We start from the raw sequence: 23,065 nt of genomic DNA on the forward strand, positions 1-23,065 counted from the left end.
ACTAAATATCAATGATAAACAGATTCCAGAAATGTGTAATTATAGCTAAGAATGAGGTAAACAGTTTACTAAGTGCCTACTATTTCCTAGGTACTGTGGTGTGAAGAATAAAAGAATACTCCAAGACGCCTCAAATATCAGATTCTACTTGGAGAGACAATATCCAAATTTCAATTCAGGCGAAATGAATTTTCCTCAATTTCCCCAAAGAGGTGGTCTGCTACTATAGCCCTGTGGATTTATTACATTGCATAGTAATTTATTGTTCATGTTCATTTCCTTAGGCTATGAACTCCTTGAGGGTGGGAGCTATCTTACCCTTCTATTTAGTTTAGCATCTAGTAGAATAACTGACACTTTGTCAAAATTTGTCAATTGTTAAGGGAGTGTTTTTGAGTAAATTTAAATAACAGTTCAAGAAAGAAGTGTTACTATTTCAAAAAAATTCATGATTGATTGCCACTTGAAATGTTGAGACAACAATAGTTACGGTAGTTTTATTCATTTTAGTTCAATAAGCTTTTCTTGTGCTTTTAATATATGAAAAACAAAGCTAGGTTCTGGGAATTAGACATGGTTCTTGACCTCAAGTTGCTTTCTATACATATTTAGCTGACAGTCTCCTCTAATCTGAAAGCAACTTGAGGCAAATACTATATACTGTATGGTAAGATATGGACAGCGATATGCACAGATGGATGTGGAAATACAGAGAAAAACACTTGAAGAGTAGCGAGGTTAGGAAAGTTTAAAGAGGAGAAAGAACATTTAGACTTGAGGGCACTTGGAGAAGTGAAGGGAAAAAGCAGGCTCTCTAACATGGGCAGAATTAGGAAACATAGAAAGAAAATGTTTTAGGGCAGAATTAGGAGACATAGAAAATTTTTTTAAGTGGGTAGATACATTTTTCTAATGTTAACACAAATATATGGTCTCAATGACTAGCAGTTGTTTAAAAAAAAAAAAATCTAAAGGACCTGGAAAAATACAGGGCATGATGTAAGGTAAGATTATAACAGCAGGTCTCCTGAATCGAGTTAGAACCCCCATTGAATAACTTACTCTATGAAAAGACTAACATTCCCCCAGATGCGAGAATGTCTTCATTTACATATACTAAGGAAGTTGTAAGAATTACCTGAATTTCATAGAACAGCCGCTACCATTTTCAGTTATCATTTGTGTGGAATAATGAAGCAGTACAGAAGAAATATTTAACTAAGCTGTTAAGGAATATGGTGTCGTGTATTTCTTAACGTACACAAGGAATGGTATCATTGGACTAGCAGTCCCTCTAGGCTTTAGATAAAGCATGAAACATACTATATGAAGGAAGCAAGACATCTTTGAAGTAGACAGTACCAAATGGTGGCCAAGAGAGAATCTGCAGCAATAGACTGATGTCAGAATATCAGTGGGTTTTCGTCTCAAGGACTCTTGTGGTCCTTTAATTGAGTTTTTGAAATGAAAATGAGTGCTTCATTCTTGTATGTTATGACACACTTAAAGCAAGCAGAAATGGACAATGAAGAAAAGCTTAACCTTTCTATTAACTACCAAAAAAATACCTACATGATTTTTTAAATGACCTTAATTCTTCCTTTATTGTAGCATAATGGCAGTTTTCAGATGTAATGAGTTTACTGTGCTATGTGTTTGTTTGGTATGAGTTTAGTGACACCCTACACTAAGCATTCTTCTGCATGTATTGTATGGCAAAGTGCCTTCCATCTGTTCCCTTTAACTGTGACTGTAGGTAAACTACTTAACTTTTTTGTGCCTGGGCTGCTTATCTGAAGGGTGGGGATGATAATAATAGTAAGAGTAATAGCTAACAGCTATTGATTGTATAGGCATGTGCTAAAATGTTTTACATAAATGATTTCTAAATAAAATCTTTTGAGGTAAGCACTAGTCTAATCATAATTCTTGAAGTTAAGGAAATTGAGGCAAAGAGAATGTAAGTAACATGCCACAGGCTGATAAAAAGCCTTCTCAAACATCGATAAGCGGGCTTTTTCAAAGCTCTAGTGAGAAAGCAGACATGATGATACAAGAAGGAACGTGTCCTGACTCCCTGGCTCATCCCAAATGCAAATCAAACCAATGCAACCTATAGCTTGAATTTACACTACAGCTGCCCCAGTGTGAAAAGCTTGACTTTGCCTTTGAGAAATTCATCCAGCTGCCAAAACCACTTATATTTATCAATACCATTGTCTTTCTCTTTTCTTATTAATCTAGTTATAATTTGTATCTTTTTCATTGCATGTTTTATAAGAAAAAATAGTAATAAATGAGAAGTGTAAAGAAGAAAATTCCCACAAAATGCCATCACACACAAATCGTTATCATCAGTATTTTGTTGCACAGTCTTCCATGCCTTTCGACCCACACCTATGCATATTCATTGCTTTGGATATTTTAATTTAGTGTACGCACTTATTCTGTGTTTTTTGATATTGTGATTTTAAAAGATGACCTATATATATGGCATATTTTAAATATTCCAATGACATTTTAAGACAAGCATTTTCTATTTTAGATTATGAATAGTTTGGTTTAAAACTACTGAGTCTGTTTTTTGGGAAACCCTCTCCGTTAATCATTCAGAGTCACATAAAATTCATGCATCCTCTTGCTAGAAAAGTGTGCATACATGTGTTTTGCACATAATTTCAGGAAGTTTCTGGCCTTTCTGAAGGTTACCACCTTGTCTCCTGCATCTCACCTCCTTGCACACTACATTTCTGCCCTGCTGACACTGCTTTGAGGAGCCAGGAGAGTCCTTGACTAGCCGGGTGGCAGCAGGAGTGAAATGAGGCCCTTGAGCTCCTTCAGAAGGCTTCTGACACAGCGGTGCTAAGACGGGAGTGTTCCCTGTCCCCCCTCGCAGGAGGTGTGACAGGGGTGTGACTTGTCTGTTGGTCCACCGTGTGCCCTCAAACCCCTTACGGAGGGGGAACATGCAGATGGGCAGGTATAGGAGCCAGAGGTGAGCACCTTGGGGCTCTGGCCCCACAGTAGCATCTAGGGGTGGGTACTTGTGACTCCCAAAGCCCAAGTGGGCATGGTGTATGTTACAGTGCACTCTTTTAGCTTTGCCATCTACAGACAGCTTAAATGTTAACCAGCTCAGTGCCCTCTTGGTACTCAGGTCCTTGTCCGGCACCCAGGAAGAATCAGGTCACACACGGACTTCAGGATGGTGAATGCAGGGGTTTTACTGAGTGGTGGAGGTGGCTCTCAGTGAGATGGATGGGGAGCTGGGAAGGGGATGGAGTGGGAAGATGATCTTCCCATGGAATTTGGCCGTCCAGCGGCTGATCTCCTCTCTGACTATCCCCAAATTCTTCTTGACGTTCAGATGCTCCATCTCTTCTCTCTGCTACACCATTCATTCTTCTGTGCTTCTGCTCTTTTGTCTGTCTTCTCCTTGTCTGCTTCTGGAGCCTGGGGCCTGGGGTTTATATGGGTACAGGATAGGGAGGTGTGACAGGCCAAAGGCAACTTTTGGACACAAAAACAGGAATGCCTGTTCTCATTTAGGACTACAGATTTCCAGGCTTGAGGGTGGGGCCTTTCCCGGGGAACCGCCCTCTTCTACCCAGTATTTCCCTGTCTCCTGTCCATATCAGTGGCTCACTCACACTAGGCACATAGGAAACACAATAAACAGTAGTTCCAGGAGAAGCCACCAATTACCTGTAGCAGGATAAAGCAGACTGGGAAGAAGGAAGTTTGGACTCGAACCCTCTGACTAGAGTGGAAGAGGCACTAACAGGACAGATCCATCTGAAGCAGTGAGAGGAACTACACAGTGGCAGGCAGATCATTCTATCTAAGGGGTAGAGCCTCAGGCTACATGTGGTAGAAGGTTAATCAACATAGGGTCAAGAGTTGCCAACAAGTAGGCACTGAGCAGGGATAGGAGCCAGGGGCTGCTGATGCTTGGAGAAGGGTCAGCAGGCAGCACCCATCACCAGATTCCATTTCATGGCCAGGAGTTGAGCATCTAGGAGGTCAAGGCAATTACCCAGTTCTGAAAGAACTAAGTTACTGCAAGGTTTGTGGTAAGGTAGGGTAAGTCTAGAATAAAGCTTGGACCCAATTACTGAAACCCAAGTACTGACTTCAGTGCCCTGAGCTAAAACTTAAACCACCTCTTGCCAAGGTCAGGTTTGTTCCAAAGAGAAGATAAATGGGATTGAGGCAGAATGTGAAGTCAAATGAGCAAAGCCATCAAGAGAAAAGACCAGAGCCAATAACTGGTCAGGCTGTGATCCACAATACCAAATGCAAAGGGTTGCTATGAATGTCCAAAGAGATCATGCACAAAAAGCTGCTTTGAAAGAAAACACCACCATTAAAAACAAGGATTTGGCCTGGTGCGGTGGCCGTAATCCCAGCACTTTGGGAGGCAGAGGTGGACGGATCGCTTGAGGTCAGGAAATCGAGACCAGCCTGGCCAATATGGTGAAACCCCGTCTCTAGTAAAAATGCAAAAGTTAGTAAGGCATGGTGGTGTGCGCCTGTAGTCCCGTGGGGACCCGGGAGGGGGCGGGGGAGGCGTGGCGCTGAGATAGGAGAATCACTTGAACTCAGGAGGCAGAGGTCACAGTGAGCAGTGCCACTGCACTCCAAACTGGGGGACAGTGAGTCTCTGTCTCAAAAAGGGGAGGAAAAAAAGAAAACAAGCTTTTTTTTTTTTTTTTTTTTTTTTGAGACGCAGTCTCGCTCTGTGGTCCAGGCTGGAGTGCAGAGTGCAGTGGTGCGATCTCGGCTCACTGCAAGCTCCGCCTCCCGGGTTCCCGCCATTCTCCTGCCTCAGCCTCCCGAGTAGCTGGGACTACAGGCACCCGCCACCATGCCCGGCTAATTTTTTGTATTTTTAGTGGAGATGGGGTTTCACCGTGTTAGCCTGGATGGTCTCGATCTCCTGACCGCGTGATCCGCCCACCTTGGCCTCCCAAAGTGCTGGGATTACAGGCGTGAGCCACCGCGCCCGGCCAGAAAAACAAGGATTTAATTCAATCCTCCTAATCGTTAAAAAACATTTATACCTGAAAGTGCTTGATACGTATTGTATTGTGCATTTGGTTACTAGAGGAAAAAAAAGCTAGATACTGATATCTGTCTGTTCAGTTTAATATGTTGAGACATATTGACACCAAATAAAGCGGGGAGGGTAATTTGGATCTAGAAAAGGAAGTTCACACGGGGCTGGGTTTCCCAACCCCCATCCTTCTCTCTGCCATTGGAATGCTCCTCCAGTGACACCACAGACCTGCTTTATTTCTGTGCAGCTGATGCCCTGTCCAGGCTGATATTTTTCTAACTGACAGTGAGTGTTCTTGCCAAGTGCCAGGGCCCATAGTCACGTCTGTTTGTCTTTCTTCTGCAGCTTGTCCAAGGCTGCTTGGGAACACATTTTATCCAGGGGGCAGCTTTAACTAGGCCTAATTCTCTGAAAAGCCTCTGTTTGTAATTGCATACAATGAAGAGACAAGTTCCTATTGTCTTCTCTTTAATATTATTGCGTTTGACACTGCCTGCTTCAGTCCTTGTCAGTCCATGTCAAAAGCCAAGTTTTCAGACATGGTGGTTCTCAGTAGAGTTTTTGTTTCTGTTTTTTGTTTTGAGTTTATTGGGTTGTTGTTTTGTTTTGTTTTGTTTCTACGTTTTTCCCTCCAGATAAGATGTCCAGCTTCCTGCCGCCACCCCATTTAAAAGATAGCTTGCAGCAAACGATGGGGAGAAGCCAAGTGAAGTCTGTTTAAAAATCAAAATAAAACAAAATAACTTATTTTTGAGTTCTGCTTTCCTAATATTTAATAGGAAAATTTTCAGAAGTAATGCATGGGAAACCATGTTTCAAATCGTAAGTGACAGACCTGTAACAGAAAAGCATCATTTCTTCATCCTTTCCGCTTCAGGATAGGTTGGTTTTGATTTGTCTCCCTTTTTTTCCTCCCCATGCAAATATCCCAGCTAAAACAAATATACTCATCTAGTTGATTGGTGTTTTTCTGACACACCTTACAAAAGGATCTTAATATTGTTCTTTAATAACTTTGAGTCTGTTCCTAGGACGTTGCATTGTCATTCTCAAAACACCACAGAATAAAGAAACAGAAAATGCCAACCATCACCTTGAGTAGTATTCCAAATGTTCTCCTTTGCAAAGACAAATGACTCATTTAGACTGAAGAAACAGGGATGCCTTTGAGACATTCATTGATTTTAAATTAAAAAATAACTGTTATGGTTTACATTAAGAGTGACAACTAAATAACAGAGTAAACCTTACTTAGTGTCATTTGTAGCAACTCCACTGCACCTGTCTGAAAGAAGGGGGGTGTGGGGCAAGCCTAAGTGGGGTAATCTTACTGATCAATAATCCAGATCTCTCAATGCGCTGTAGTAGATAGTGAATTCTTGATAGAATTACTGAAATATACAGCTAGCTGTTTTTCTTATGGCTCAGGTCTTCAGGTTCAGTGCTGCTGAGTTTATTAACTTTATTCTCCTTGAACATTTTTCTCCTTTCCTTTATGCAGCTATGTTGGGGGTGGGGGAAGGGAGTTGAATGAAAATGTTGTATTTCATTTGCTCTGTGAAGATACCCAAAATGTTTGGTCCAGCAGATGGAAAAAATAAAAGGTTTAGAAGAGGGAGTCGGTTGTTCCTGAAGTTTGTTTTTCACTGTCTTTGTAAATAGGCCTACCTAATAAATTGTAAGAAGTATGAAAAAATAATTATAAAGGCAATATTGACTTGAGAGAGTTATTTTCAAGCAATTAGAATACTCCAATTATATATAACTAGTGCAAGAACAAAGTAAGTAGAAACCAATGGTATTAATAGTCACAGTGAGTGTCTGATATCAGACGCTCAAGTATTTCTTCTGATTATTTCTAAAAATGTGTTTCTTAAGAAACGTGTCCTGGCTAATAACTGTTTTAGCTTAGTTTGAGCTTTAAAAATATCTGAAATCGGGCCGGGCGCGGTGGCTCAAGCCTGTAATCCCAGCACTTTGGGAGGCCGAGACGGGCGGATCACGAGGTCAGGAGATCGAGACCATCCTGGCTGACACGGTGAAACCCCGTCTCTACTAAAAAAATACAAAAAACTAGCCGGGCGAGGTGGCGGGCGCCTGTAGTCTCAGCTACTTGGGAGGCTGAGGCCGGAGAATGGCGTGAACCCGGGAGGCGGAGCTTGCAGTGAGCTGAGATCCGGCCACTGCACTCCAGCCTGGGCTACAGAGCGAGACTCCGTCTCAAAAAAAAAAAAAAAAAAAAAAATATCTGAAATCAATAAAACCAGCCTTAGTTCTTTTTAAATTTTTGTGATATTTAATATTTGTACATCCAGGAAGTTTCATTGTGCAGTAACTTGCATGATTCTTTAGTTATTATAACTGAGATGAGGAAGTGTGTGTCTGAACTATGGCAAACCTAGTTGGTCTCCTCTCTCTTCAGTCTCAACCCTGTCCAACTCGAGCTCTCTACCAGCACCCATGCACTTGGTCTACTTTCTCTCCTTTTATAAAATCTTTAGTGACTCCACATTGCTGTTAAGTGCAAACACCTTCATGGGGCAAAGGTGGCATGTATGGCCCCATGATCCAGCCCCAGTGCTCTTCTCCATTCCTGTTATACAGTCCCTTCTGCAAACACTGCTCTGCAGACATCCTGAACTACTCATAACTCCCTGAACAGAGCAAACTCTTTATCACTCAGGAATTCGTTCAGCAGCAAGTACAGAAAACCTGACCTGCAGTGGCTTAAACTGTAAGAATGTTTATTATGTTTTAACACAGGATGAGAAGTAGCTAGTTCATGAGTTGGTTTTCACAGCTTGATGACAGAAGACCCACACTGCAGAATTCAGATTCCCACTTTATTCCCTGTTTTCAGAATGGTACCTTCCCCTCCTCTTCAGCTATTTCTGATATCTGAGTCTATCTGGTATATGCTCTGCAGGAGGTAAACTTTACTGCAGTCTTTTGCTAAGGGGAGATTTCAATAGGGATAAGATATGTGAAAGGATACTTTTTTACAAAAAGGTAATATTATGACTGTCATACGGATATTAAGTGGGTATGTGTTAAAGATTTTATGTAACTCATTAGCTAATGAGGGAACTGGGCAGATGTTATAACCGGTTGAAAGGAGAAGTCAAAGAAGCTCAAGTGTACATAGAGTAACGGACTATTGAAATGATTGTTTAAATGGATCCAAAACTAGCTTTTCCACAGATAACAGGGTTGTCGTTCCATAGAACAGAATTTATTTCTGTTTCTGTAGTTAAGAAGTATTTCCCGTTGCTTTCGGTTAGCTACAAGGTAGAGTTGTAAAATAGCTTGCATAGAATTAGCATTCAGTGACTGAAACGGTATACTCCCGAAAGCATAGTTTTTCTGTGGAAGCACAGATTTTATCCTACCAAGGAAAAAATGTGTATTTGATGCAGCACATTTAGGATTATTGTAAGGACTAAATAATATAGCCTTTACTAGTCGCTAATAAAGTTAGCTATGCCTGCTGCCACTACCACTGTACCTAATTATTTCATATACACAGATTTATGTTTTATTTCTCCACTCAGACTTTAAATTCTTCCAATAATAAGAGTTGAAAGTTTCATTTCCTTTGTATCTTCCATCTTCTCTTTTCCCCTCTCCCTATTTTCACCACCACTGGAGTCTTATGCTAAGTCCATAATATATACTGATAAATGTTTGCTGAATAAGTAAAGGAATAACTTTAAATTTGTACAAAAAGAATATGTCTTCCCTGTGACATCATTCTACTTTTTAAAAATGTATATATAATCTTAAAAAGGAGACACAGTCATAACTATTCATTTTTCTTGGCATCATGAGCCAAGACCATACCTCAAAATCCAATAAAAATGTTATAGTCATTCATGTCAATGAACATTTGGAGAACAAAGCAGAGCTAATTTAGTCATTAACAGAATGAATATTTGAAAGGTTTTTTGAAATATTTTAATAATTGTAATTATTTTGTAACAGAAACAGTATGCACTCAATAAAAAGGTAAAAGACAACAGACAAATGCTCATTTCCTGTTAAGATACATTGATAAGGTTTTGTGGTATATTTTTTTGGCTGCCTATGGCCCTTGGATTACTCAGATCATTAATTATGACTGTACTTTGTGCTTTATAAATAAAATCTATATTTGAAATAACTGGACTCTCCAGCACTAATTTTTCATTATATTTAAACATCTGAGTATATGTGTTTAAATATATATCTTGAGTTTTGAATTTTACCTGAATTAATTTTAGTTAATTTTTCCTTCTTTTTCCCTAATAATCTGTTTATTTTCAAATTAGTTTCTTTAAAACCTCAGGATACTGTCAGATATCTCTCTGTCTTACTAAGAGAACATGTGCTGTCATAAACATGCTTCATTTATTTCTGCTTCATGTTCCCCAGGCCCTATCCCAACCCTACATCAAGGATTATGACACAGGAAATGAACACAGAATCTTTCTATAGCTTGAAAAGTTTGAAGACTTTAAATCCTTTCTTTTTTGTATTCGTCTTGATTTCTAATTGGCCCATTTCTTATTTTTTTTATATAACTTTTCAATTTAGGAGACCAAGATTAGACAGAAGACTAATTGTATAATAGCTTGTTCCAAAAATAGCAGAAGATCCACTTCTCAGTTTTTAAGTATCATGTTTTTAGAAATATAATCCACTATCATGTTAGATGGTTAAATAGCAGTAGACCAGCATTAATGCATTCAAATTATGTTTTCTCACTCAGCTAATAAATAATTAACTGAAGAATTCTAATCATATGAATTATAAGGGAAGCATCACTATTTCCTTCTATTTAAAATGTTTTAAGAGAATTCACTGCTGCATAATATCCTAAAAGAAATTGATCATACTTTTCCTGTAATAGATGTTGTTCTGACAGTAAAGCATTAGTAACCAATTGATAACCTTGCAACAATATTGTGATCTCTTTAGATAATTAATCTTAGCCATTTTCCTGTCAGAAGCAACAGTGCTTGATTTTATGTTGAGCCAGAAAGATTGCCAGTTTTGAAAATTAAAAAGCATTCCTTTTATATTATTCATTCCGGTAACAATTTATGATGGCGCATTTAGCTGCTGAACGCTTGTCAACAAACGTAATTATGTTTCGATATAAACAAGATTGGTGATTTTACTATGCAGCTCCATCTTTGTTGAGAATGTTTTGATTTAGGTTCAGATGATACAAGCTGTGTATTTATGTGTCATTTTTTTCTTCTTTGTTAATAGTTTTTTCTGATAATTACTCGTAGGCAAACAAGCATGCATTTAGGATCCTTATGCACGGGAGACATCAAACGGAGAAGAAAAGCTGCACCTTTGCCTGGACCTACTACCGCAGGTAAAACAAAAGCAGGGTTAGAGTGGAACACAAATGTAGAGTTCATAAATCATGAAGAATAAAATGTAGACAGTTCTTAATCACTTGCAATGAAGAAGAAGAAGCACAGTTGCAAGAAGCTATTAAAACAAATCATTTGCTTGTGGTATCAGGATGTATTGCATGTTCCATTTGTAGATTTTCCAGGTAACCAGTCATTAATGTATATGTTACACCCCTGCTCAAATGCAAGATTTCGTGCAAGATATTAAAAGGATACAAAAACTTCAAAGGCAATATCTTTGGCCTCTATAAATTTACAGTCTTGTCGGAAAATAAGGCATAAATAGATGAAATGACAAATAACCCCAGAAGAGATTAATAGTAATAAATTCAAAAAGTATAGCCGCAGCCCCAAAACACAAGACCCCATGTGGTAGGAGATGGAAACCTGACTGAACGAATGTGACAGTCTGGTTTCTAGTCCCAGCTCTGTAGCAGTCTTAGATTCCTCATTCCTTCTTTAGACAACATTAGCATTAGACTGAGAAAGCTCTCACTTCTACCTCAAAAATCATGTCATTCTAATAATATGCCATTCTAATAATGAGTGTGGTCTTGAGAAAACTACAAGTGCTGATCAGAGGGAAGTCACTGTAGGTCGGAGAGGACAGGAAGCCTTACTTACTGAAAGGGCAAAGACTCGCCTTGTAGTGAAGGTTGTGAATAAAATAGTATGTATTGAACATCTCATGCAAGAGCAGTGGTAAGGGAGGCACAGATAAAGTCAGTGATAGGAGGAAGCCAAGTAGGCATTAAAATGTGGACACCCACATATAAATAAACAAGTTAACCATGATGGATTTGTGGTGCAGCAAGCTCTATGAGAAAACGTTTTTCAGTGTAGAAACAGCAAATAATAGCCTTGGCCCTATTGCCTGGGATCTATAACCACACAGATTTATAAATTTTCTCTTAGTTTCATTTGGGCAGCCTTTATAGGAAAAATGATTTTAATTATAGACTATGAAAATAAGATTCATATCAACAGGAGAGTAAACAGTGAAAATAAAAATATATATAAGTATATGCATGGTTTTGGCGGGGTGGGGTTGCATAGTGAGTTTAAGAGGAAGAAAAGATGTGAAGCTTACAGTCTCTATATTTTTTTTTTTTTTTTGAGATGGAGTTTCACTCTTGTTGCCCAGGCTGGGATGCAGTGGTACGATCTTGGCTCACTGCAACCTCCGCCTCTTGGGTTCAAGCGATTCTCCTGCCTCAGCATCTCAAGTGGCTGGGATTACGTGCACCCACCATCACGCCCAGCTAATTTTTGTATTTTTGGTAGAGATGTGGTTTCACCATGTTGGCCAAGCTGGTCTCGAACACCTAACCTCAGGTGATCTGCCTGCCTCGGCCTCCCAAAGTGCTGGGATTACAGGCGTGAGCCACTGCGTCCAGCCACGCTCTCTACTTAGGGAACCTGTTCCATAGTTAAGCACTAGAAAATTGAAGAATAACTTAAAATTGGAGCACTTCTAATGCAGTTGTTCCGTATAAGGGACTACATTTAAAATTATGCATTTAGATGCATACCTGATCGTCTTCTGGCAGTACTGAATTTTCAAGATTAGGAAACACCTGTGTGTAGAGTGCATTTGTATTTGTGTAGAATCATATTTGCCACTTATTGGGTACCCACTGTGTACCAGAAACTTTATTATTTTATCTTTATAACAACTGTATGAGGGAGATGGTGTTATCATCACCTTACAGATCGTAAAATTAAGATGCAAAGAAGTGTTAGGTTAGCTACCTAAGATGACAGAATTATTGAATGCAAGGGAAAGTTTCAAGCCTAGGTCTGCATAACTCCTAAATCCATGTTCTTTCTATAAAAATGTACTTACAGCCTCTTTGTTAGCATATATATATATATTCTTTATATACATATTATCTATATGTAAAGATTGTCCTATTGCATATGCTGACTTAAGGCATATAGTATGCCTTAAGTTTTATAGATTTATCTAACTCTTACTATGTAGAAATGCAGAATATTCATGAAATACTTCTAATATATCTCTTCATACATGAACATGTAGCCACATTTTGGATGAAACACATGTCATTACTCTTGCAATTCAGATCTTTCATAAGGCAGGTATAGGATTCTTTAACATCCCCATTCCAGTTGAATGGTCCCTGAATTTTCTTATCTTTCAGTGATTCAAGCATTAGTGGCAGAAACAGTACAAGAACAATCTTAGGAATGCTACTAAAGCACCTTAGTGGCAGCAATAAGGAAAAGAAAATACTGGGGTCACGTCCTAACACTCTGAACATATGTGAAATGAGAAGGAAAATGCATAATGGTTGAGGAGAGGATAATGTAATTATTTCTGCAAGGTGATTTTGACATTACAACTCAGTAACATCAGAGGAAATCATTTATATGGCGTATGGGTACAAACATTGAACTTTAGCCTAAAACAGTTTTTTTTTATAAGCTCACACCAGCATATTCCAGATTTTATATTTCTGAATTGTTGTGATTCTCTTAATAGCCAGGATTTTGGTATTACTACATTTTAACTTAGAAAATAAAATTCTTAGAAAATTTTTATTACTCAAAAAGTAGTGGAGCAGGAGAATTGCATCACTCATTTTCGACCCATTTTTAAAATCTGTGCATAACTGTTTCAAAGAGGAAGAGGTTAAGTTTAAAGTCCTCAGTTTTAAATAGAATATCTTTTAATGCTAATGAATCAACTCTACAGTGTAGATTATTATCCAAATTCAAGTAAGAAATGTTTTTGCATAAATACACTTTGATAATGAGGGTGTAAATCCTAGATCATCTTGTCTCTGAAAATTACAGTTTTCAAATTCTGAAAAAGAGTCAGTCACATAATAAAGAGTCAGTTATATTTGTAAACTTCTGAATTTTAGCTAAGGACAATATTCTTGCCCTTTTATAGGCCCTTGCAGAACTCCTGAAAAACACATTGAATTGAGATATATTTTCAGTGTCTTTTGCCTTTAGTCAGCATTAACTCTAAACAGGAAAAATGCAGACGATAACTCTCTTTTATTTGAAATAGGGAGTAAGAGTTAACAGACCGACAGCTTGCATATTGTTTGATAATCCCCTCTGATTTATATGTGAAATATTATGCAATCAAACAGCAAGTTCAGAAAGGATTTACCAAGAAGTTGTCAGAAAACTATAATTAGACCCTTTAAATCCAAAACCGGGTTTGTATAACAATTTATGACTAAAGACAAATTGTATTCATAATAAATAACACTTTTAATAATAAAAGATTTAAAGCCCCCTATGAAATTAATAACCCAGAATTGATTGTGTTTACCTGCTAGTGTATTGAAAATTTTTCTCACCTTCTTTTAGCAATAGCTTTGAAGCATAATTTCAGTCGCTTTAGAAAGCTCTAGACTAACCAGCAGTGTTATCATTTGAACATTTATTAATTGTGACAGGAACACCAAATTTATTTCAGTGCTTTAGCTTATTTACTGCTCTTTCACCTTTGTATTTTGTATTGACAAAGTAAAATGAATATTGATAAGGTTAGATATTGATTTTTTTAATGTATAGCTTGTTCTCTGCCTCATTCAAAGTCACATACTGAAAGATAGTGGATGTCTCAGTAGCAAAGGATGTAGATTTACTACTATAAAATTGAGAACTATCGAAGCAAGAAGGTTTGCCAGCAGAATGCATTTTATAGTTTGAAAAATGTCATCTGTAAAGGTGAAGAAAAGCAGTGAACAAAATAAGAGGAATATTATTAACACTTTTTTAAAAGGCAGTTAGCAATGTTGGTTGTGGTCCGTATTTTTGGTAGAAGGCATAGCTTATTGAGGATTTAACAGTAAAAAGATTTAAGTTCATTTATTGAGATATTGTGGCTACTATATTTTTTAAAAAATTTGTCCACTATACAGTATGAAATTCAGTGTTATCCACAATTAATATTGCCTGTTACTATTTTGCTTTCTATTGAAATAATACCATAGTGAAATATTTATTATAAGGAGTCAGCCTTTTTTCTATACATTTTAAGTATAGAAACGAAATGCCTTTTGAAGTTTAATGTCTTGATATACATATTGCTCTAGGGTAGTTTTTTTTTTCATGAACATGTGAGTTCTTGGCAAGAGGTTACATTACAGCTTTTTGTGACTTTTCAACTTTTTTCTCCACGTCCTACTGATATTTCAATAGGAAAATAATTTTCATGAATATTTAAGGCAATGAAGGCAGGTTGTAAATAATAATAATAGGTGAAGACTTTTTAAAGGCTCATTTGCAATTAAAAGTCATGCCAAACATAATCAGAAATGTGTGGTGTAACCAAGCTCCTTTTCAAGGTACTAGATTGTAGTTGTCCAAATTTATCTTATCAATAATTATATTTTTATTTCCTGCTATCTCTGGGTCCATATAGCTGCTGTAGATTATTGTAGCTCTTTCAGGATTTTAAAACAGGCAGACTTTTCCAAGGGGATCATTATTAATTTTGAAATCAGGCTCTATCTGAATGAATAATAAAGCCTGGGATATATGCAATCCTTCACCTCTTGACACATACACCACCAGCCCACTCTTCAGTTATGTATTTTAGTAGAATTTTAATAAACAGTTTTCCATTATCATTCAGTACAGGATGGACAGAGTAAGCACACATGTTAGATAGAAAAGATAGAAAAGAATTGCTGTTTCCTGATAAAAGACTAAGTAATGAGAAAACACTTAAACTACCAAACACCTGAAAACACTGAATAAAATTTGAAGCCATCTTTTTACAAAGATAGCTGAGACTACAGGAAAGAAAGGGAAATGTTTAAGACCAAAATGGTCCTGAGCAGCCCCTACACCCACTCATACTACTGGCAAGCTTGAAAACCTAAGGCATGTTCGTTAGTTCCCTCGTGGACGGGACGTCAAGCCTGGGATCTGAGCGTTAAGTCTCCTTATCAAGTCAGAACCTCTAAAAGCTCCATCCTCAGAAATGGGCAGACTGGAAACAAAACTCATCCACAGGCACAGTGGAAGATAAAGAATCTTATTTCTCACTGGGCTCCAAATAGAAAACTCTCTGAAGATTTGTGACCAAGAGGCTGCCCTCACATGAGTTTCTGGTCTTAAATTACACTAAGCCAAAAATTAACATAAAAACTGGTTTCAGAAGCACATTCGAAGCCACTCTAGAGGTGTAGGCCTTCAACCCAGGCCTCAAAGAAGCACCACAAATGAAAACCTGCCAATGACGATCTCATAAACCAAAACTAAAAAGTTAATTATAAAAACAAATTCAAAAAGGAGAGGAAATAATTGTAGACAAAGAAAAGACAGATGTGGTAAAGAATCGAGTAGAAATTTGAGATTATTTTATTATGAAAATATCTTAAAAACTACACAAATCACTGAATGGGTTATATGACAGATCAGATATAACTGAAAAGACACTGAATTTTAGGAGAGATCTGAAGCGTGATATCTGTGCTACATAAAAGCAGCACAGAGAGATAAAATGATTGAAAATATAAAAGAGGCTGAAGGACTTAAGGACAATGAAGTTCAACCTGTGTCTAATAGAACTTACAGAAGGAAGAGTAGAGAGAGTAAGATGGTGCAATATTTAGGAAAATAAGAATTTTTAGAATGGAAGGAAAACATGAATTTTCATACTCAACAAGTACGAGTCTATATCAAGAAATATTAAATATAAATAAAGTCACATTGTAATAAAACTTCAGAACACCAAAGACAAAGAAAATGACTTAAGAGCAGCCAACGAGAAAAAATATAACCTACGTAAGAATGCAATTGTACTGGTAGCAAACTTAAAAATAGCAGTACAATTGTGAACGTAATAGATAATATTTCTAAAGTGCTAAGACAAAATAACCAAATCAACCTGAGTTACATATCCAGCTAAATTATTACCCAAGAGTGAGGATGAAATAAAGTCATTTCAGATAAAGACTGACCACTACTAAATTTGATACCTCTTGCAGAAGAAAACAGAATCCATTAAAAAAGAATGAAATTCAGGAAGTAATGGTGAGCAAAGAAATTGTTGAGCATGTACTAAAAGCTAAATTAATATTAACTGTATAAAAGTAATAATGATGGAGACAGTGACCATGTAGATGATTAATTTGGATGTATAAAAGTAAGATGGAACTAAAACTCTGGACAATAGTATGTAAAATGTGAGGGAATAAGCGAGATATGCATGTTGACTTTTAAAGGTCATCACTTAAAAGGATAGAAATATTGTATATAGTCTTCAAGATAGTATAAGCAAGCAATAAATTCCAGAAAGGAGGAAATAAAAATTCATAGAAAAAGCAAAGTTAATAACATTAAATAATATAGTAAAAATAAATCTAGGTATATTAGTAATCATGATAAATGTAAATGGAGAAACTACATCGGTTAAATTTAGGGATTATAATGGATAAAAGAAGAAACTCACTATATGCTTTTTACCATAAATACAACTAAATATAAGGTTTAATTTAAGTATTAGCCAAAGAAAGCTAGAGTAACTGAATTTATAACAAGCAAAATGAATCTTGAGGTATTTTAGGAGTTAGAATACTTTCTTTAGTCAGATTTGCTATGCTTGTTTAGATTTGTACTTCTACCAGGAGTTAGAAATCTGTGAATAGAATAAAACATTAATTATTTGGGGAAATATGGCAAAAGAAATGATGTAGTAGAAAATGTTTTTTGTTTTTGTTTTTATTTTGTTTTGTTTTTTGATACAGAGTCTCACTCTGTCACCCAGGCTGGAGTGCAGTGGCATTGTCTCGGCTCACTGCAAGCTCCACCCCCCGAGTTCACACCATTTTCCTGCCTCATCCTCCCTAGTAGCTGGGACTGCAGGCGCCCGTCACCACGCCCAGCTAATTTTTTGTACTTTTAGTAGAGACGGGGTTTCACCATGTTAGCCAGGATGGTCTCGATCTCCTGACCTCGTGATCCACCCGCCTCGGCCTCCCAAAGTGCTGGGATTACAGGTGTGAGCCACCATGCCCAGCCATTTTTCTTTTATTATACTTTAAGTTCTGCTGTACCTGTGCACAACGTGCAGGCTTGTTACATAGGTATACACATACCATGGTGGTTTGCTGCACCCATCAACCTGTCAGCTACATTAGGTATTTCTCCTAATGCTATTCCTTCCCTAGTCCCCTACCCCACAAGAGGTCCCAGAATGTGATGGTCCCCTCCCTGTGCCCATATGTTCTCATTGTTCAGCTCCCACTTATGAGTGAGAACATGTGGTGTTTGGTTTTCTGTTCCTGTGTTAGTTTGCTGAGAATGATGGTTTCCAGCTTCATCCAAGTCCCTGCAAAGGACATGAACTCATCCTTTTTTATGGCTGCATAGTATTCCATGGTGTATATGTGCCACATTTTCTTTTCCAGTCTATCATTGATGGGCATTTAGGTTGGTTCCAACTCTTTGCTATTGTGAACAGTGCTGTAACAAACATACATGTTCATGTATCTTTATAGTAGAATGATTTATAATCCTTTGGATATATACCCAGTAATGGGATGGCTGGGTCAAATTGTATTTCTGGTTCTAGATCCTTGAAGAATCGCCACACTGTACTGTCTTCCACAATGGTTGAACTAATTTGCACTCCCACCAACAATGTAAAAGCGTTCCTATTTCTCCACATCCTCTCCAGCATCTGTTGTTTCTTGACTTTTTAATGATCAACATTGTAACTGGCGTGAGAAGATGTCTCATTGTGGTTTTGATTTGCATTTCTCTAATGACCAGTGATGATGAGCTTTTTTTCATATTTGTTGGCCACATAAATGTCTTCTTTTGAGAAGTGTCTGTTCATATCCTTCACCCACTTTTTGATGGGGTTGTTTGACCTTGTCTTGGAAATTTGTTTAAGTTCTTTGTAGATGCTGGATATTAGCCCTTTGTCAGATGGATAGATTGCAAACATTTTCTCCCATTCTGTAGATTGCCTGTTCAGTCTGATGATAGTTTCTTTTCTGTGCAGAAGCTCTTTAGTTTAATTAGATCCCATTTGTCAATTTTGGCTTTTGTTGCCATTGCTTTTGGTGTTTTAGTCATGAAGATTTTGCCCATGCCTATGTCTTGAATAGTATTGCCTAGGTTTTCTTCTAAGGTATGGTTTTAGGTGTTATGTTTAAGTTTTAATCCATCTTGAGTTAATTTTTGTATAAGATGTAAGAAAGGGGTCCAGTTTCAGTTTTCTGCATATGGCTAGCCTGTTTTCCCAACACCATTTATTAAATAGGAAATCCTTTCCCCATTTTTTGTTTTTGTCAGGTTTGTCAAAGATCAGATGATTGCAGATGTGTGGCATTATTTCTGAGGCCTCTGTTCTGCTCCATTGGTCTATATATCTGTGTTGGTACCAGTACCATGCTGTTTTGGTTACTGGAGCCTTGTAGTCTGGTTTGAAGTCAGGTAGCATGATCCGTCCAGCTTTCTTCTTTTTGCTTAGGATTGTCTTGGATATCTGGGCTTTCTTTTGGTTCTGCATGAACTTTAAAGTAGTTTTTTCCAATTCTGTGAAGAAAATCAATGTTAGCTTGATGGGGATAGCATTGAATCTGTAAATTACTTTGGGCAGTGTAGCCATTTTCACAATATTGATTCTTCCTATCCATGAGCATGGAATGTTTTTCCATTTGTTTGTGTCCTCTCTTACATCCTTGAGCAGTGGTTTGTAGCTCTCCTTGAAGAGGTCCTTCACATCCCCTGTAAGCTGTATTCCTCAGTATTTTATTCTCTTTGTAGCAATTGTGAATGGCAATTCATTCATGATTTGACTCTCTGTTTGTCTATTATTGATGTATAGGAATGCTTGTGATTTTTGAACATTGATTTTGTATCCTGAGACTTTGCTGAAGTTTCTTATCAGCTTAAGGAGATTTGGGGCTGAGACAGTGGGGTTTTCTAAATATACAATCATGTCTTCTGCAAACAGAGACAATTTGACTTCCTCTCTTCCTATTTGAATACACTTATTTCTTTGTCTTGCCTGATTGCCCTGGCCAGAACGTCCAGTACTATGTTGAACAGGAGTGGTGAGAGAGGGCATCCTTGTCTTGTGCCGGTTTTCAAAGGGAATGCTTCCAGCTTTTGCTCATTCAGTATGATATTGACTGTGGGTTTGTCATAAATAGCTCTTATTATTTTAAGATACATTTCATCAATACCTAGTTTATTGACAGTTTTTAGCATGTGTTGAATTTTATCAAAGGCCTTTTCTGTGTCTATTGAAATAATCATGTGGTTTTTGTCAGTGGTTCTGTTTATGTGATGGATTATGTTTATTGATTTGAGTATGTTGAACCAGCCTTGCATTCCAGGGATGAAGCCGACTTGATCATGTTGGATAAACTTTTTGATGTGCTGCTGGATTCAGTTTGCCAGTATTTTATTGAGGATTTTCACATCAATGTTCATCAGGGATATTAGCCTGAATTTTGTTGTTGTTGTTGTGTCTCTGCCAAGTTTTGGTATCAGGATGATGCTGGCCTCATAAAATGAGTCCGGGAAGAGTCCCTCTTTTTCTGTTGTTTAGAATAGTTTCAGAAGGAATGGTACCAGCTCCTCTTTGTACCTCTGGTAGAATTTGACTGTGAATCCATCTGGTCCTGGGCTTTTTTTGGTTGGTAGGCTATTAATTGCTGCCTCAGTGTCAGAACTTGTTATTGGTCTATTCAGGGATTCAACTTCTTCCTGCTTTAGTCTTGGGAGGGTGTATGTGTCCAGGAATTTATCCATTTCTTCTAGATTTTCTAGTTTATTTGCATAGAGGTGTTTATACTATTCTCTGATGGTATTTTGTATATCTGTGGGATCAGTGGTGATATCCCCTTTATCATTTTTTATTGTGTCTATTTGATTCTTTTCTCTTCTTCATTAGTCTGACTAGCAGTCTATCTATTTTGTTAATCTTTTCAAACAACCAGCTCCTGGATTCATTGATTTTTTTTGAAGGGTTTTTTCATATCTCTCTCTCCTTCAGTTCTGCTCTAATCTTAATTATTTCTTGTCTTCTGCTAGCTTTTGCATTTGTTTGCCCTTGCTTCTCTAGTTCTTTTAATTGTGATGTTAGGGTGCCAATTTTAGATCTTTCCCACTTTCTCTTTTGTGCATTTAGTGCTATCAATTTCCCTCTAAACAGCTTTAGCTATGTCCCAGAGATTCTGGTACGTTGTGTCTTTGTTCTCATTGGTTTCAAATAACTTATTTATTTCTGCCTTAATTTCCTTATTTACCCAGTAGTCATTCAGGAACAGGTTGTTCAGTTTCCATGGAGTTGTGTGGTTTTGAGTGAGTCTCTTAATCCTGAGTTCTAATTTGATTGCACTTTGATCTGAGAGACTGTTTGTTATAATTTCCATTCTTTTGCATTTGCTAAGGAGTGTTGTACTTTCAATTATGTGGTCAATTTTAGAATAAGTGCGATTTGGTGCTGCGAAGAATGTATGTTTTGTTGATTTGCAGTGGAGAGTTCTGTAGATGTCTGTTAGGTCTGCTTGGACCAGAGCTGAGTTCAAGTTCTGAATATCCTTGTTAATTTTCTGTCTCATTGCTCTAATATTGACAGCGGGGTTTTAAAGTCTCCCACTATTATTATGTGGAAGTCTAAGTCTCTTTTGTAGGTCTCTAAGAACTTGTTTTATGAATCTGGCAGTGAGAAGACAGGTGTTGTCCTGTCTTACTAGATTGGGGAAGTTCTCCTGGATAATATCCTGAAGAGTATTTTCCAACTTGGTTCCATTCGCCCCATCACTTTCAGATACACGTATCAACCATAGGTTTGGTCTTTTCACATAATCCCGTATTTCTTGGAGGCTTTGTTCTTTCCTTTTTATTATTTTTTTTCTCTAATCTTGTCTTCATGCTTTATTTCATTTAGTAGATCTTCAATCTCTGATATCCTTTCTTCCGCTTGATCAATTTAGCTATTAATCCTTGTGTATGCTTCACGAAGTTCTCGTGCTGTGTTTTTCAGCTCGATCAGGCTATTTATGTTCTTCTCTAAACTGGTTATTCTAGTTACCTTTTTTCAAGTTGGTTAGCTTTCTTACCCTGGGTTAGAACATGCTCCTTCAGCTCGGAGGAGTTTGTTCTTACCCACCTTCTCAAGCCTACTTCTGTCAATTCCTCAAACTCATTCTCCATCCAGTTTTGTTCCCTTGCTGGCAAGGAGTTGTGATCCTTTGGAGGAGAAGAGGCATTCTGGTTTTTGGAATTTTCTGTCTTTTTGTGCTGGTTTTTCTTCATCTTCGTGGATTTATCTACCTTTGGTCTTTGATGTTGGTGACTTTTGGACGGGGTTTCTGTGTGGACATCCTTTCGTTGATGTTGATGCTATTCCTTTCTGTTTGTTAGTTTTTCTTCTAACAGGCCCCTCTGCTGCAGGTCTGCTGGAGTTCACTAGAGGTCCACTGCAGACCCTGTTTGCCTGGGTATCACTAGCAGAGGCTACAGAACAGCAAAGATTGCTGCCTGTTCCTTCCTCTGGAAGCTTCATCCCAGAGGAGCACCCTCCAGATGCCAGCTGGAGCTCTCCTATATGAGGTGTCTATTGACCCCTGCTGGGAGTTTTCTCCCAGTCAGGAAGCATAGAGGTCAGGGAGCCACTTGAGGAGGCATTCTTTCCATTAGCAGAGCTCAAGCGCTGTGCTAGGAGATCTGCTACTCTCTTCAGAGCCAGCAGGCAGGAACATTTAAGTCTGCTGAAGCTGTGCCCACAGCCGCCCCTTCCCGCAGGTGCTCTGTCCCAGGGAGATGGGGGTTTATCTATAAGCCCCTTACTGGGGCTGCTGCATTTCTTTCAGAGATGCCCTGCCCAGAGAGGAGGAATCTAGAGAGGCAGTCTGGCTACAGCAGCTTTACTGAGCTGCGGTGGGCTCCACTCAGTTCAAACTCCCAGCAGCTTTGTTTACACTGTGAGGGGAAAACCATCTACTCAAGGCTCAGTAATGGCAGACACCCCTTCCCCCACCAAGCTTGAGCATCCCAGGTCAACTTCACACTGCTGTGCTGGCAGTGAGAATTTCAAACCTGTGAATCTTAACTTGTTGGGCTCCGTGTGGGTGGGATGTGCTGAGCAAGACCACTTGGCTCCCTGGCTTCAGCCCCCTTTCCAGGGGAGTGAATGGTTGTGTCTTGCTGGCGTTCCAGATGCCACTGGGGTATCAAAAAAAACTTCTGCAGCTAGCTTGGTGTCTGCTCAAATGGTCTCCCAGTTTTATGCTTGAAACCCAGGGCCTTGGTGTCATAGGCACCCGGGGGGATCTTCTGGTCTGCGGGTTGTGAAGATCATGGGAAAAGCATAGTATCTGGGCTGGAATGCACCATTCCTCAAGGCACAGTCCCTCAAGGCTTCCCTTGGCTAGGGGAGGGAGTTCCCTGACCCCTTGCACTTCCTGGGTGAGGCAGTGCCCCACCCTGCTTCTGCTCGCCCTCCATGGGCTGCCCCCACTGTCTAATCAGTCCCAGTGAGATGAACCAGGTACCTCAGTTGGAAATGCAGAAATCACCTACTTTCTGCATTGATTTCGCTGGGAGCTGCAGACTGGAGCTGTTCCTATTCGGCCATCTTGTG

At 38.4% G+C, this 23,065-nt stretch overlaps 1 protein-coding gene across 5 annotated transcripts in view; it reads left to right on the plus strand.

Moving 5' to 3' along the window:
- The window catches only part of GPATCH2 (G-patch domain containing 2), a 201,804-nt gene that overhangs the window by 167,908 nt on the left and 10,831 nt on the right, over nt 1-23,065 (plus strand). For 2 of the 5 annotated variants that reach the window (XR_001895551.2, XR_002517433.2), the window contains exons 9-10: nt 91-212; nt 10,336-10,424. The exons of 1 other annotated variant lie outside the window; for it this stretch is intronic. Coding sequence is in view for 2 of the 4 variants with exons in the window: in XM_003893105.5 (XP_003893154.1) it covers nt 10,336-10,424 (89 nt within the window). In the remaining 2 variants the exon portion in view is untranslated. The remainder of the gene's footprint in view (nt 1-90; nt 213-10,335; nt 10,425-23,065) is intronic. 2 more of the 5 variants (XM_003893105.5, XM_021927155.2) reach the window with 1 other exon arrangement.

Source organism: Papio anubis, chromosome 1, assembly GCF_008728515.1.
Source record: "Papio anubis isolate 15944 chromosome 1, Panubis1.0, whole genome shotgun sequence".
Classification (NCBI taxonomy): domain Eukaryota; kingdom Metazoa; phylum Chordata; class Mammalia; order Primates; family Cercopithecidae; genus Papio; species Papio anubis.